Here is a 16,667-nt window from a genome sequence, read left to right on the forward strand (position 1 = left end):
GCGGGCTTTAAAGTAGGGGGTTAGAAAGAGCTAGGAAATGGCCCAAAACGGCCAATAAGCTGCAAGTTACTGTGCTGGAACCACTCCTTAAGGGACAGATAGGCTGCTCAGAGCTCCCCACTCCCACTGGCGAACAAAGAAGCTTCCTGCTATCCAAACAAAGATATGAACAACACAGGAGCTATGATACAGCCCAGAGATCAGCAAAATCTGAAGTCTGGACTATTCTAGTTCAGTAAAGGCGGGAAACAAGGATTTTTTTTTTTTTTTTTGTTTTTTTCACAAAGAAACAGAAAATAGATACAGTGACAACAGTAAATGCTTTAAGTTGGCTAGCGCACTTGAGTGTGTAGCCTACCAGATAATTTAAGAAAAAAACAAACTTTCAAAGTGCAAAAAGTTCAGAAAACAAACAGTAATGCAGTAAATCAAATTTGCAGAGCTTATTTAGTTATAGAAACTCACTTTTAGGTGAAATAAAGCAGTCGGAGATAAAAAGCCAAAAAAATACTTATAAATCAATGGAAAGTCACTCTTCCACTCGCTGCTGCTTGTAGAACTCTGCAGGACACCACGAGGAGCTGTGCTGAGTCAAATACAAGCACAAATGCCCACTAAAGTGGGCATTATAGCAGGGTGTTAGAAAGAGCCTGGAAATGGCACAAAACGGCCAATAAGCTACAAGCTACTGTGCTGGAACCACTCCTTAAGGGATAGATAGGCTACTCAGAGCTCCCCACTCCCACTGGTGAACAAAGAAGCTTCCTCCTATCCAAACAAGGATATGGACAACACAGGAACTATGACACAGCCCAGAGATCAGCAAAATCTGAAGACTGGACTATTCTAGTTCAGTAAAGGCGGGAAACAAGGATTTTTTTTTTTTTTCACAAAGAAACAGAAAATAGATACATTGACAACACTAAATGCTTTAAATCGGCTAGCACACTTGAGTGTGTAGCCTACCAGTTAATTTAAGCAAAAAACAAACTTTCAAAGTGCAAAAAGTTCAGAAAACAAACAGTAATGCAGTAAATCAACTTTGCAGAGCTTATTTAATTATAGAAGCTCGCTTTTAGGTGAAATAAAGCAGTCGGAGATAAAAAGCCAAAAAAATACATATAAATCAATGGAAAGTCACTCTTCCACTCGCTGCTACTTGTAGAAGTCTGCAGGACACCACGAGGAGCTGTGCTGAGTCGAATACAAGAGCAAAAGCGCGCTAAAGCGGGCTTTATAGCAGGGGGTTAGAAAGAGCTTGGAAATGGCCCAATACGGCCGATAAGCTACAAGTTACTGGGCTGGAACCACTCCTTAAGGGATAGATAGGCTGCTCAGAGCTCCCCACTCCCACTGGTGAACAAAGAAGCTTCTTCCTAGCCAAACAAGGATATGGACAACACAGGAACTATGACACAGCCCAGAGATCAGCAAAATCTGAAAACTGGACTATTCTAGTTCATTAAAGGCGGGAAACAAGGATTTTTTTTGTTTTTTTTTTGTTTTCTTCACAAAGAAACAGAAAATAGATACAGTGACAACAGTAAATGCTTTAAATCGGCTAGCGCACTTGAGTGTGTAGCCTACCAGTTAATTTAAGCAAAAAACAAACTTTCAAAGTGCAAAAAGTTCAGAAAACAAACATTAATGCAGTAAATCAACTTTGCAGAGCTTATTTAGTTATAGAAACTCGCTTTTAGGCGAAATAAAGCAGTCGGAGATAAAAAGCCAAAAAAATACTTATAAATCAATGGAAAGTCACTCTTCCACTCGCTGCTGCTTGTAGAACTCTGCAGGACACCACGAGGAGCTGTGCTGAGTCGAATACAAGCACAAAAGCACGCTAAAGCGGGCTTTAAAGCAGGGGGTTATAAAGAGCTAGGAAATGGCCCAAAACGGCCAATAAGCTACAAGTTACTGGGCTGGAACCTCTCCTTAAGGGATAGATAGGCTGCTCAAAGCTCCCCACTCCTGGTGAACAAAGAAGCTTCCTCCTATCCAAACATGGATATGGACAACACAGGAACTATGACACAGCCCAGAGATCAGCAAAATCTGAAGACTGGACTTTTTATTTAGAGTGCATTATGCAAGCTAGAAGTGCACACTTTCAAATAATTTTCACGGCCTCAGAACAGTCATTCTAGTTAAACAGACACCGTATAATCTGCAGAGGAATTTGCTGATGTATATTGTCATGTCTTGCTGATGTTCCATGGGATGTATTCCACCCAATGAGATTAACCTCATTTACAAAAAAGGTGTGCAGCCACATCTCAGTCATTGTTTGAGAATGTTCTCCAGTTTATTAGACAGGCTAAACTGCACAGTGTTTTGATCGTCTGAAACAGATTGATTAACCTAAAGCAAACAAAAGCTTGCTGTATATGACTGTTGTCTTCTTATGGGAGACTTCAGATTGGTACCCATCATAAAACTCATCAAGCTTAAGTTTGTTCTTAAGGAAGTTTTATCCACATTGATACTCTGACCTGCATACCTCCTTTCTTATATGTAGAGCTTTTGGTTAAGCATGGCTTATGCATAATATTTACATACTGTTTGAGCAGGGACATATATGTATTAGGGGTATCTGATCAAGAGTAGAAGTGACAGTGTAACTATATGTTATTGTATAAGAATCAGGATAATTTTTCTGTGCAGTTTGAAGGAAGATGACAGTATGAACTAGGTCATCTCCACTTGTTGGACTTAAATACATGTATTATTCCACCTCACTTTCAAGTGACTTAGGTGGATCACAATAAGGCAATGGATGAAGTAATGGCTTGATGGTGAAATAGGTTCCATTACCAAGACTGACATGACTTCATCCAGCTGGAATATCAACTTAAGAAAATGTTTTATAGAATGAGTAGCAAGGATAACTGCTTGCACAAACCAGAGCCACTTACTCTTCGGTAAGGACTGCTATTTCATCATTGGCAAAGATTTTCAAGATAGCCAAAGGCAGGGATTATATTAGAAGATGCCTGCATTTTTTTCCCGCTCTCAAGGCATGTAAATGAGTTGGTAGATCTAGTCGAAACTTTGTACACTTCAATATGAATCTAAAGCAAACTGCAACTACCCTCATCTTAACCTATTTAAACTTGACGTAATAGATGTGGCTCATAAAGAAGTAATGTTGAGGTCCGGCCCAGTTTCACTTATGAAATTTAAGTCACCATATCAAAATAAATATGCATGCCTCACATCTATGTGTAGTGTCCTGTATAGTCCCATTTGATTGCAGATCCTTCATGTCAAGTCTGTGATAGATATCAGACTTCCTTGGTACTTCATGCAAGCAAGGAAAACCTCTGTCTTTGAGAAATTTCACCCCCCCCCCCCCCAGAGCAGCACTGCCTGATCCTAACAGGGACCTAACCACCTCCCATCCCCTTTACCCCCCCCCCCAATAAACTTACAATCCTCCAGTAGTGGTGCAGTTGATAGCATCATTCTTTTCTTCATTATAATTCCAGCTTCTTCCAATGTGATACTAGTGGTGAGGTTCACAAAATAAAATGCATAAGGGACCAACTGTAGGTTCCTGTGATAGAGCTAGACATACATCCATGTGAACCCTAACTGAGTAAAAGTCATCTAACTGTGGATCACACCTTAGGCATTGTCGTGTAAGCAAATAAATACAGGCTGTTAAAGTGATGCTTAGATTTCAGAGTGTGAAACTAGAATATAGCTCATGCTAGAAATAATGATACCTCCTAAAAAAATATCAAGAACCGAGGTGACATGAGAATCTATAAGCTTAATTTTAATTTAATGAAACTTTCCATGGGTTAAGACACGCAAACAGAATACTATACTGTAAGTCAAGACAATCTTTTAAACTTCAAGGAGTAATATAGTGATCTTTGTATGCCTCCCTTTGAACTGGAGTTCTCGCAGAAGTTCTTGCTTGAATTTTTCTACAGATCTGTTATGTAGAAATTTTTCAGTCAGAGGTACACCATAGTAAACAAATGCCCATACAGTTTAACAAGAAAAACTAATTCCTTGTATCAATTTAATTCTTCTAAGTGCCTGACCACTGATTGCACACATTTGATGGATTCTTATCCCAGGGAAACAGCCTTTAAAAGAACAGGCTGTTACTATAGCATTAATACATAATTAAATTACATCTGTCGCTGGGATACCTTTATGATTAATGTTTTTTTTTTTTTTTTTTTTTTTTTTACAGAGGTAAACACTGAGTAGCCAAGCACAATCAGAGTAAATTCCTGTTGTTGTAATACACACCATAAACTTCTATTAAAGCTCTTCAGCTCCAACCCATGTAAGGTCTTTTTCAGTGTTGGAGTCTTCAGCCTTCAACCTGTTGTTTCCAGTCTCCAGCTTGGACCCTGTTAGCTCTTCAGTACTGGAGATATGACCTTCAACCCCAGGCACCACTGCTTCGGCAGGGGACTGCTCAGCTCTGAAGTTAGACTCTCAGGTGCTGACAGATTTTGGTTTGGTATTTGAAGTCATGGAGAGGATAATGGCTTCTCCACTGAGACATTGTACAGGGCTTCTTTAGACATTGGCTCCACCATCAGATGCTCACCCACCTGTTTCTAAGCCTCTGTTTCATGTCTCCCAGGGACAGAAGAAATCAGATACCATCAAAGAAAATACCATAGTGCTAATAACCTCTTCAGGGACTTGGATCTGTTACAGTTGGGGATTCTCAGGAACAGGACATGTAAAAAGAGACACATGGATTCCTTAATGTAGTCTAACACTTCAGACATGGACTTGGAGGTTTGAGAGGATTCCCTCAATTCCCTCCTGAAGATGCCTAATTTTACAAGACAAGCATGGGGTGAGGTGTACAGCCATCTCAGGTCCAAGGTGTCAGAGGCACAATCAGTAGATAACCTTTTTTTTTCAATTTTTTGCTCCTGACATAAACACGAGGGTGTGCAGTATAGTGTGAGGACATTAGGACCTGGCACTCCTCTTTTGGAGAGAAGGCAGCACTCCCAGGTCAGAGAACAGACCTTTTTTGCTCCGAAGTGTAACAATGAGGGGCACAAAACTGGAGAGCAGCAAAGGGTGCCAAATGAGCCAACTACATCTCTGCCTGATGGGGCCTATACTATTTATTTATTTATTTATTTATTTTACATTTGTTAACCGGGAAAGTCCGACTGCATACAGGTCCATTTTCAGTGGAGGCCCAGGGAGAAAAGCTCCAAATGTACAAAAACAAGTGTAAATACAGTGAAATTATTGCAGTGAGTTATCACAAAACTGAGATTTGTTTAATGATATGTACACACAGGTACACGTTTTTCTCACATACACACAGCAAAGGTTGGAAGCAAGTAGCTGAGAAAGAAATAGTTAAAGATTTCATCTGAAAAAGGAAAACACATATATTAAAGGTGGTTATCATACATGGCGTAGTGTTAACTTTAAATCTTTCCAGTAGGTGGGTGATACACAGAATTTTAAACAGTTAGAATGTCAGAGTTTTATTCCTGTAATGAGGTTCTCATTTATGAAGTATGTTTGAGTGGGAGTTGGTCAGGGTTTGTACAGGGACAAAGCCACTGCATTTTTAGGTCTTTCTTAAGGGATTTTTTGAATTGGAATAAGGGGGGATCAGTGGTGAGTTCAGCAGGAAGTAGGTTCCAGTTTTTACCTATCACTATCTTTTCTGAACGTTATCAACATTCTAGTTAAATAGATTTCGTACAAAGTCTCCATAGTGTAAAGATGTACGATCCTCTGAAAAAAATAAAATTAGCAATAACATTATGTCAGAGTCACATAACTTAAAAAAGTCTGAAGCATACTTTAGTCATAATATTGTTCAATAAAACATAACTGCGAAACTCAGTGGTAGTTCATGCATGCAACTGTAAGTTAGAATTATAGGTTTACAAGTATTCTTATTTTAATGCATATATGAATAAGTTTACGGCTAAATATAATGCAGTGATACTTTGACCACATTGTTGTTCCACATAGAATTATATCTGTAAAGTATGTGCTGTTTCAGGCAGACAGACACACACACACATATTTCTTTACAAAAACATACATTTCAAAACATAACAAAAGATGATAGCTGTAAACATGAAAATTATTTTGCAAATCATTAGCTACAAAAATGAATAGAGTTCAATATGCAAATATTCACTTTATATATGGGCAAAAATTCAAAAAAGTCCTGATTCCTTATTTTTAAACAAACAGATTTGAATAAAGTAAAAACCTGACTCCCTGGTGCAAACTGGAGCTGTGCTTGTGACCTAGGTAACCGTTGTACAATCATACAGTCATCAGACCCTGCACTGGAGGAACCATGCGTGGCTGGGGTGGAGTGAAAGGGTGTGGAGGGGTTACACACATTTGGATGCACATGGGGCAATGTTGTCTCCTTGTTGGAGACTGGAGATACTATTAATCTTGTTGTTGGAGGCAGATTAATTGGGGGGAATACCACTTGTGGAAGTGATGGAACACCCTTCATAGTCTCAGTTCAATAAAATATGTATGCTTTCAGGATGACAGTTAACATTTTATCCTAAACTCATACGTCAACTTAAGTTTATTTGTATGCTTCTTGGAAAGTTCTAATCTTTGTGAATAAAGGCAAGAATTCCATGATTATTTATTATTTTGTATTTCCAGGGTACCAGAGAGAGCTGACATACAAGCATTCTGACGGTTCCTACAGTGCTTTTGGAGAAAGAGATCCAGGGGGCAACACTTGGTATGAGTCTCTTATGATTTTGTGTTGCACATTGCATGCTGACTGTTCTGGAATATACACACATTGAATACATAGTTAGTGATTTGAGAAAATGGAATTAATCTGCTGAGAAGCTTGTCATGTACTACTCTAAGTTAACAAGCTGCCATCTCCAATCAGCTCAGTTGTTTAGACTTGCTACCAGTGAATAATTAATGTGTATAATTTCATAGTTGGCTTAATCAAGAGTAGCAGGAGGTCCTTGGTGAAATCCAGGATGGTGGCAGTACTACCATGACAGGAAGAAAGATGTGGCCTGCTGAATATTTCTGCCAGCCTTTCCTGGAAATTGTGTGTGTGTGTGTGTGTGTGTGTGTGTGTGTGTGTGTGTGTGTGTGTGTGTGTGTGTGTGTGTGTGTGTGTGTGTGTGTGTGTGTGTGTGTGTGTGTGTAGGTAACTTGTGTGAAAGGTAAGGGGCACTAGAAAACATTGTGGTGAGAAATACACTTCGGATGCTAGGCCAAAGACTCAGCCCTGTAATTGACCTCTGTTCAGTCTAATCTGAGTGTGGATGTTGGAAGTCTGTACTCAGGGTAACAGTGCATATTCCCTTTTTGCTGTTGGGTCCAGTTTGCATATTGTGAATTGATTATTGAGTTAGACTTGTGTGCAGTTTCTTTCATTTATCTTAAACTTTGGGTACCAGTGGTGTAACTGTATAGACCATCCCCCTGTTGCCAGTTAGAAGCTTTTCTTTACATTAGTGGAAGTAGTGCCATTTGTGTTTGACTTTTTAGGTGCCATTGGTGGGATTCAAACCCCATGTGTGCCACAGTCATCACACTGATAGTTAACATAGCAGTTTATTACACTGGTTCTGAGTATATTTTCTGGCCTTCTTCTTCATAGTTAACTTTTCCTCCCTTCTTTTTTCAGCATGTTAATGATTCAATAAAGCACTGGAGAAAATATGCAGTAGAGCAGTTCTTTCTGCAATTTAAGAAATAGACATCTGTTTTTGGAAGACACAGTGATTCTGTGTGTACTGCTGAAAATCACCATGAAATATTTGCTGGAAAGTTAATTTCTTCAGTTGTAGATTATTTCTAAATTAATATAGCACTGCTGCTTTCACATTCATTTCCAGGTCAATATTAAGAACAATGACTGTTTTTTTCTAAAATACTGCTCATATTAGGTTATTCCACTTTATAGAATGTTTACTGTCTTATTCATTGCATTTTGTTGATGAGTTAGATTCCACTTTGCATTATTAGGCTGTTTTTTACTGATGGCTTGAAGGATTACTTGTACTTCTCCTTTCGGCTTTTCCCAGTTAGGGGTCTCCACTGTGGAACAACGGTCCACAGAACAATTGCAGTGGAGTTTTACAGTGTCAAGTTGCCAGCCTGGCACCCAACCTTCCACAGAAGGCACACACATGCACACACTCACACCTAGGGCCAATTTAGAGTATCCAGTCCACCTATAGTATGTCTTTGGGATGTGGGAGGAAACCAGAACACCCGGAGGAAACCCAATCGACTGCAGGGAGGACATGCAGACTCCGCACAGAAGGCACCCCAGCTGAGAATTTAACCAGAGAACCTCTTGCTGTGAGATAGCAACACTAATGGTTGCAACTAGGCAGAAATTGCCCACAAATATAAATTAGTTATTTAAACTTAAGCATAAGATGTGGTACTTCTAGAAATTTCTGAAGAGTGGGACATGTTGAGAGCATGTACAACTTCACAGATTATGATATATCTTAAAGTATTCTTTAACATTCTATATCATGTTGGGAGTTCTTAAAATCACTGGTGTTATTCATTTGTTGTATAAATGTCGCATCCACATATATATTCACACACAAATACACACATATATAACTTGAAGTGTGTGCATTGTTGACACATTCATCCAGATGGGCATATTGTGTACAGTCTTTAAATGTAAACTACATGTAGGAGGTGAAGTAGAAACTACACTGTGATAATTTCTTCTATAGTCCAAAGAAAAAAAAGTTCTGTCTCAAGTTAACCAGTCCTTCTCTTCAAAATGAATCACAAAAGCAGCAACAGAAGCACACTGGAACATGGCATCGCTATACAGATTTAATCCAAACTTAAAATGAAATATAAAAAGCAAGAAAAATACATATAAAACACAGTAAGCACTTTCACATCTACAAACAGATGCTTCATCAGACCATTGAGTAACTGCTACACAGAGACAGCAGTTACGGATCTCACTGAAATGTTCACGTATTCTTTCTCTGAGACAGCAGTTGGTCTTCCCAACATAAAATGCTGGACATTTCATACACCTAGCTAGGTATACCAAGTCCCCACTTGAACAGTCAGCATACTTTTAAGACTAAAAAGAATATAAAGAATCTGGATAGATAATCCAAACTCTCAGTAAATAAATCCCTTATTAAAAACTCTGCAGTCAGATAACTCTGGGTCTCAGCTAGCATGACTTCCACTGGTAATAATGACCTTTAGCCTCTGTGTGTCTCTCCTTATCCCACAATACTCTAAACTCCTCTGAACTCTCATTCTAAGTAAATCTCTGATACTGAAGATCTCCTGGACTTAAAAAGCACACATGTACAGCTGTCTTTCGTTAGTTAGACTGCAGATATCTAATTGTAAAGAGACCAGTCCCTATTTTCTTTTAAGTATTTTTCCACACAAATGGCCCTATTGCTTCTCTATTCCATTTAACTAAATACTCAGCACTGTCTTACTGCATGTCCATGAACATGCCAGTTATCCCTGTCTTTTAAGTATTTTCCTAGTGAAACCACCACCCCACAATACAGACCCCCCCACAGCTTGAACCCACTAATGTCAAGCCCTCTGGAAGGTCTATGAACCTTAGATAGACTGTATACCTTGTGGTGGTGAACACCTGGATAGTACTGAATATGGAAATTGGAACAATTGGAGTGCCTGAAGTTTAAGGTGGTAGTTATCTCAGGAGATAAAGGATATGAGATATTTTGTGTAGGCCAGGTTTTGATTCTCTTAGTTTCAGTTTGCCTACTGTGTGACTTTGAGCAAGCCATGTAACCAGAAAGTGGTGTGGGGAAATTGGGCTAGGTTCCTCAATGGTCTCCTGGAGCACATACCTATGATGTTATGACCCTGATGGTTTGACATTACCTTCCTTCTGCTGGTCATTAAAGGCATGGTGTGATATATATATAGCTAGTGTGCCTTATCTGATATTTAACAATAGTGTCTGGTCTTAGAATTACTCATTTTCTCTTAGGATATCAGACTTGATTTGCTTCATTTCCTAGTTTTTTGGTTAGCACTATCCTTAACCTAACTTCTGCAGCATCTATTTATACAGTGAAGGATTTTGAAAGTTTTGGGCTAACTTGTGCCTGTCACTGTGTGCTTTTCCACAATAGGCATGACCAGTTTCACTCTGTGCTGTAAATCCTTGTAATGCTTAATTGCATTCGGAGTTGCTTCCTACTCTTCCTTTACTTCTTTCACTATACCCAACAGACTTCTAAGGTGTCTGCCATATAACAATTTGAAGGGACTAAATCCTGTAGAGGCTTCTACTCACAGATGGAGAATAAAAAGGGCAACAGCAGGTCCCAGTTTTTCTCCTTTACAACGACCTTTCTTAAAATAGAATGTTATGTAGTCCTGTCTCGCCTCCATTATTACATGTGGGTTGGACTCGGCTGCTTAGAAAGCCTGAAAACTTCTGATTGGCTCGTGGCTAGTAGGTATCCCATGGTGCATGAGCACATTCCCCAGATCTCATTTGCCGCGTCTTCAGTCGGAAGCTTCTTTTGGTTGGCCGTGGCTAAGTGATTTAGTTCTTTATTATTACTACTTATTAGGAGTTTTTTGCTTCATGTGAAGTGTTATTCTGATTGCTGACAGTTTTATTGTGATACCGATTTGTGTCTTTAACCGGATTTGACTTATTACTGTTTTAAAAAAATTCTTGGGCCTCTTGGCCTTTTGTGTGTGGTTCCCATGAGTGTGTGCTTTTAGACTAGACCATTTAACTTAGAGGTGTTAGTTTGTTCCCTTTTTTTTCCTTCTTGCACTAGGTTCATTTAAGTTAGAAAACCTAGTGAAACCACTTTTATTTTTTGTTGTGAGTTTTAGGGCTAGATCTGCTTAAGGTAGAGGATCTAGTTCCCCTCTTGTTGTGTAAGTGTGTTGGTTTTTCTCTACTGCCATTATGTCCAAAGAACATAAACAGTCAGAGTTTAAAAAGTGTACTAAATGTTCGCAAAAAATGTCCATCACTGATGGACATAGCGTCTGTGTGTACTGTTTAGGGGCCATACATCTTCAAGAAACTTGTCTCTTTTGTCATTCCTTTAGCCCTAGAGTGCTCCAGGAATGGAAGAATAAGCTGATTCTAAAAGACATGTTAAAACCTTCCTTTGAGGAAGACCTAGCCAGTTCTTCCTCCTTTGCTAGGTTGCAGTCTTCTAGAAAGGATAAGGGCAAGACCTCTAAAAGGCCTTCTCCAGCCTCAACTTCTGTCTCTGAACCTCCACAGAAGTTACCAAAATCGGAGTTGGCATCTGTCTCTTGGGCTCTACTGTCTTCAGAGCAGATTGAGATTCTGGACACCGACCCTGCAGTATCGGCACCAAGTGTTTTGGTGCCGATCACTAGCAGTCCTCTTCAGAGCTGCTCTACAGACATTCCACCGGTCTCCCCTACTCTAAAATTGCCTATATTGCAGAGAGCAAGGTCTCTCACACTGCCCTCCAGATCCTCCAGGAGCTTATCTGAAGAAGACATCGAGAGAGTTGTACTCAGACTCCTTAAGTCGTCGGCCTTGCCAAAATTTTTATCGGCTCCGACCCTTTCGGTCTCTGAGCTGACTCCTGCTACCGATCATGCTCTTTTTCCTCCTCCAACCCAGATTGGGCCTTTGGAGCCGATGTTATCGGTACTGATTATAGTGGTTGTCTCGGAGCCGAGCTCTGCTCCGACACTATCAGTGCCGTCCAAAGTGTCTAGGGTCCGAAGCTCTTCAATCGGCCCCGAGAGGGACACTTGGAACCGAACCTCTTCGGTGCCGAGTCTTCCTCTTGGTGCGTTGGCCCAATCCTCGGATCTCAGAGCCGATTCTTTTGGAGCCATCGGCACCTACGCTCTCTTCAGAGCTGGGGCGTCATTCGGAGCCGGAGGAATTGGTCTTCATGAGGATGACGAGCATGTTGGATAGTTCATCCGTACCACATAGGAGTACCGATGCTATACTCCCTCAAGCGCTGACTACGGTCTCAGCATCCTCTCTCCCCCGGGATGGTAGAGACCCACAGCCTCAGGACCCCCATTTGGTTGGCTCCCGATCTTCCGAGACCTCCCCAGAAGACCCCACTGAGGAGCTCCCTCGGAAAAGATCATGTAAGAGGAAGCATGTAGACTCCCCTGATGAGTCTGTCACATCTGGCACTGACCTCGATGAGTCGGAGGGGTCCCCTAAGTCTTCCTCTGGAGATGCCTCCTTTGCACACATTTTGGAGATCCTCAGGCAGAGAGGCAGCTGGCCCAACATTACCCCGTCCGATGAGGAGTCAGTGTATCTGAAGGCTTTCGGATCTCAACTCTCAGCTTCATGGGTGTCTCCTCCGTTTGATGAATTACTAGATCTTGTGAGTCAGAAAGCATGGCAGACTCCTGATGCCATGGAACTGGTCCCCAGGAGGCCGAATAAATTTCTTTCCGCCCCTAAAGACAATGAATTTTTAACCAAGGGTTTACCTGTTGATGCCATGGTGGTGGCGGCGGCCACTAAGAAGGAGCTTGCAGATACTTCTTCTTCTATCCAACCATCTAATAAGGAATACTGAATGATAGATAGGTACGGGAAACGTATCTTCTCTTTAGCGGCTTTTACACTCCGATCCCTGAACTATCACATTTTATGAGACTTCAGAGAGATCTCCTAAAGGAGTTAGGAGATACTCTTCAGGGTACCTCTACTGAAGCAGTCCCATCTACAGTGTCGGCTCAGTTGGCTACTCTCACATCTATTGTTAACTCTTTCATGCGGCTGATTTTGTATGCAGCTGATGGTGCGAGTAGGGCAGCAGGTTCTGGAGTCTCCTTAAGGAGACATTCCTGGATGCATCTGTGAAACTTTGCTGAGCCTTTCAAGTCTACATTCACCAATGCTCTCGTGGACTGATCCTTTCTTTTTGGACCCAAGGTGAAAGATACCCTCACCAGGTGTGAACAGGAAGGAAAGACTCTCTCTGCCATGGGAGTCCGTTTTACCCTTCCTTCTAGACCTTACCCTAAAGGTCAGAAGAGTGGTAAAATGTGGTTCAAGAAATCACAGAGACCTTTCTAGGACACACAGGGTGATTCCTCCTTCAGAGGCATGGGAGGAGGAAATAATGGTAGACATCGCACTAGAGGCAGGGGAGGCCCACAAAATCAGGGAGGTCGTGATTCCTTTCGTGACCATCCCTATCAGCCTTCTTGATGTGGAACCCGACTGTGCATCTCTGGAGCCGGTCGGGGGTCGCCTGTCTTTGTACCCAGAAGCCTGGCTAAATCTCACTCGAGACAAGCGGGTACAAGACATTATCACCAGAGGTTACTCTATATCCTTTTCCCTTCCACCACGCCCTCCCAAAAGGATCCCAGATGCACCACTCAATCACAGGGATCAAGCGGCTATAGAGATAAAAAAGCTGCTATTAAAATGAGTCATCCAAAAGGTCCCAGCAGACCAGTCAGGATTCGGAACATACTCCAGGTTCTTTTTAGTTCCAAAAAGAACAGGAGACTGGAGACCCATCCTGGACCTCAGCAGGTTAAACAAGTATGTAAAGAAGTCCAAGTTCCGAATGGTCTCTCTACAATCCATACTCCCTCTGTTAGGGAGAGACAGCTGGATGTGCTCAATAGATCTCCAGGATGCCTACTACCACATAATGATGGACAAAGCATCAAGGAGCTACCTACGCTTCCGTCTGGGAGCCAATCATTACCAGTTTTGGGCACTGCCCTTTGGTCTCACCATAGTCCCCCCAGGTGTTCACCAAGTGCATGGCAGTAGTCACAGCTCATTTGAGTCGTCAGGGAATCCAAGTCTTTCCATACCTGGACGATTGGCTCCTGACCGCCACCACCAGGCATCGCCTAGTTCAATCAAGAGATTCCACAATCAAGCTCTGTTCCCAGTTGGGAATCTCTATAAACTTGAAAAACTCCTCTACTTTGCCCACTCAGTCTATAACATTTATAGGAGCAAACATAGACACGGTCACTATGACAGCCAGACTACCTACAGACAGAATACAGAATCTTGCGCAACACATTTACAGGATACTTTCCCTTCGAAGAGTCAAAGCGAAGGTGGTGTTGCAGCTTCTCGGAACTATGGCATCGACCATAACCTTGATACCTTTAGCAAGACTGATGTGGAACCCGACTGTGCATCTCTGGAGCTGGTTGGGGGTCGCCTGTCTTTGTACCCAGAAGCCTGGCTAAATCTCACTCGAGACAAGCGGGTACAAGACATTATCCAATGGCTCCTGTCATCCCAGTGGTCCTTTCAGCAGTTGCAGATTCTGATTACAGATTCTTGCAAAAAGGATCTATGCTGGTGGATTCAACTAGGTCATCTTACCACAGGAACTCCTTTTGTACCACTCAACCCATTGCCACTGTGACCACGGATGCCTCTCAGATAGGGGAGGGCATTATCTTGGCAGGACTGTCCAAGGCACATGGCAAGATCAGGAGGCCCATCTACATATCAGTGTCCTAGAGATGAGAGTGGTGCTTCTAGCTTTGCAAGCACTTCACGACTTTCTCCCTCTGGGGACAATAGCTATCCAGACCGACAACATGTCGGTGGTTTGGTATCTAAACAAACAAGGGGGGGGCCAGATCATACCCCTTATGTCGCAAGGCCCTGCGAGTTTGGAATTGGGTGATTTCTTCCCAACACTTTCTCATTGCAACGCACATCCCGGGGACTTCCAACGTTATGGAGGACAAGCTAAGCAGGGCAATATTGTTACCTCACGAATGGTCCTTGAACCAAAAAATAGCCCGTATGATCTTCCACAAGTGGGGACAACCCTGCTACGACCTCTTTGCCAGCCCCATCAACACCAAATGCAGCACCTTTTTCTCTCTCGTCCCCCCTCCGGGAGAGTCTCCAAGAGATGCACCCATCCACGATTGGCCCCCGGAACTCTTTTATGCTTTTCTTCCTTTTCCACTCATCCCCAAGGTCATACAGAAAGCAATGTTGTTGGGAAGCAAGATGATCCTCATCACTCCTTACTGGCCTCGTCAGATTTGGTTCCCTTTCCTCGGGCCTCACTTGTTAGACTATCCATGGACTCTGGACCCAGTGCCAGACCTCCTGACACGTCAGGTTCTCTTCACCCCAGTCTCCACACTCTCAAACTGACAGCATGGCTGCTCCAGTTCCATCACTAGTCAGGCTTCATGATCTGTCTCCAGCTGTAACCCATATTATTACCTCTTCTCACAAGCCATCGACTAGAAAATTGTATCACAGTAAATGGAAGAGATTTTCTATATGGGCACACAACAGAGAAGTTGATCCATTTACAGCTCACATTACTATGGTTCTAGAGTTCCTTTCAGAACTTTTTCACCAGGGTTCAGCAGCTGCTACACTCTGAGTTCAGCTAGCAGGAATATCTAATTTTCATGCGGGGATTAATGATTCCAGTCTTATGTCTCACAAACTGTGCAAATCTTTTCTTAAGGGTTCCATGATGTTAAGACCTCCTGTGCAAGACCTCATTCCTCCTTGGGATCTGAAACTATTCGTGTCTAGACTTACTCTACCACCTTTTGAACCAGCCCATAGTTGTCAGTTGAAATTTCTGTCTTGGAAGACTCTGTTTCTAGTAGCAATAACCTCAGCCAGACGAGTTTCTGAATTACAGGCCCTGTCAGTTAAACCTCCATATTTAATTTTTCACAAAGACAGGGTTTCTCTCTGGACCAATCCTTCCTTTATTCCTAAAGTCTGTTCTCAATTTCACTTAAACCAAACAATTGAATTGCCAGTGTTCTTCCCTATTCACTCCAATAAAGCAGAGTATACATTCCACCAATTGGATGTGCATAGGCAAATGCGTTTCTATAGCCACAGGACCAAAGGATTTAGAAAATCAGAACGGCTGTTCGTTTCTTTTGCTGAGGCGAGAATGGGCTTGCCAGTTTCCAAGGTTACACTATCGAACTGGATCTCTAGTTGTATTTCCTTTATTTACACTGCTCAGGGAAAGGAGTTACCCTTTAAAGTTAAAGCGCATTCTACCAGGTCCTTTTCTACTTCTGCTGCTTTCCAAGCCAGGACACCTATTGATAATATACGTGCAGCAGCAACATGGGCTACCCTTCATACCTTCATTTGCCATTATAAATCGGATTTAACTTCCAGGGGTAGAGCCTCGTTTGGTTCCACGGTACTTAGGAGTATTTTCCAGTGAGTCACCCATTCAAGATGCTAGGGACACTGTCCCACACGTAATAATGGAGGCGGGATAGGACTACATAACATAAAAAAGTTATGTACTCACCATAATGTTCCATGTATGTAGTCCATCTCGCCGTGCATTATTACAAACCCACCCACTAGCCCCCTTCCTGGAGGATCTGGAAACAGTTTTTCCTTTTCTACAGTGGTTTATACCATAAGGGTGCCTTTATTACAGTTTATTCTTCCGGATCTTTGTCCTTTTTACTGTCTTATCCTGATAGACTAGTAGCAAACAAGATCTGGGGAATGTGCATATGCACCATGGGATACCTACTAGCCACGAGCCAATTAGATGTTTTCAGGCTTTCTAAGCGGCCGAGTCGGAGCCGAGGATTGGCTCCGAATCCACACGTAATAATGTTCAGCGAGATGGACTACATACATGGAATGTTATGGTGAGTGC

At 42.0% G+C, this 16,667-nt stretch overlaps 1 protein-coding gene across 4 annotated transcripts in view; it reads left to right on the top strand.

Moving 5' to 3' along the window:
* The window catches only part of LOC122808806 (alpha-2-macroglobulin-like), a 2,637,399-nt gene that overhangs the window by 2,133,870 nt on the left and 486,862 nt on the right, over positions 1-16,667 (top strand). For all 4 annotated transcript variants that reach the window (XM_044079865.1, XM_044079862.1, XM_044079863.1 and 1 more), the window contains exon 25: positions 6,655-6,736. In XM_044079865.1, coding sequence (XP_043935800.1) covers positions 6,655-6,736 — 82 coding nt within the window. The remainder of the gene's footprint in view (positions 1-6,654; positions 6,737-16,667) is intronic.

This window comes from Protopterus annectens, chromosome 8.part0 (assembly GCF_019279795.1).
Source record: "Protopterus annectens isolate FY-2018-M chromosome 8.part0, PAN1.0, whole genome shotgun sequence".
NCBI classification, from domain to species: Eukaryota; Metazoa; Chordata; order Ceratodontiformes; family Protopteridae; genus Protopterus; species Protopterus annectens.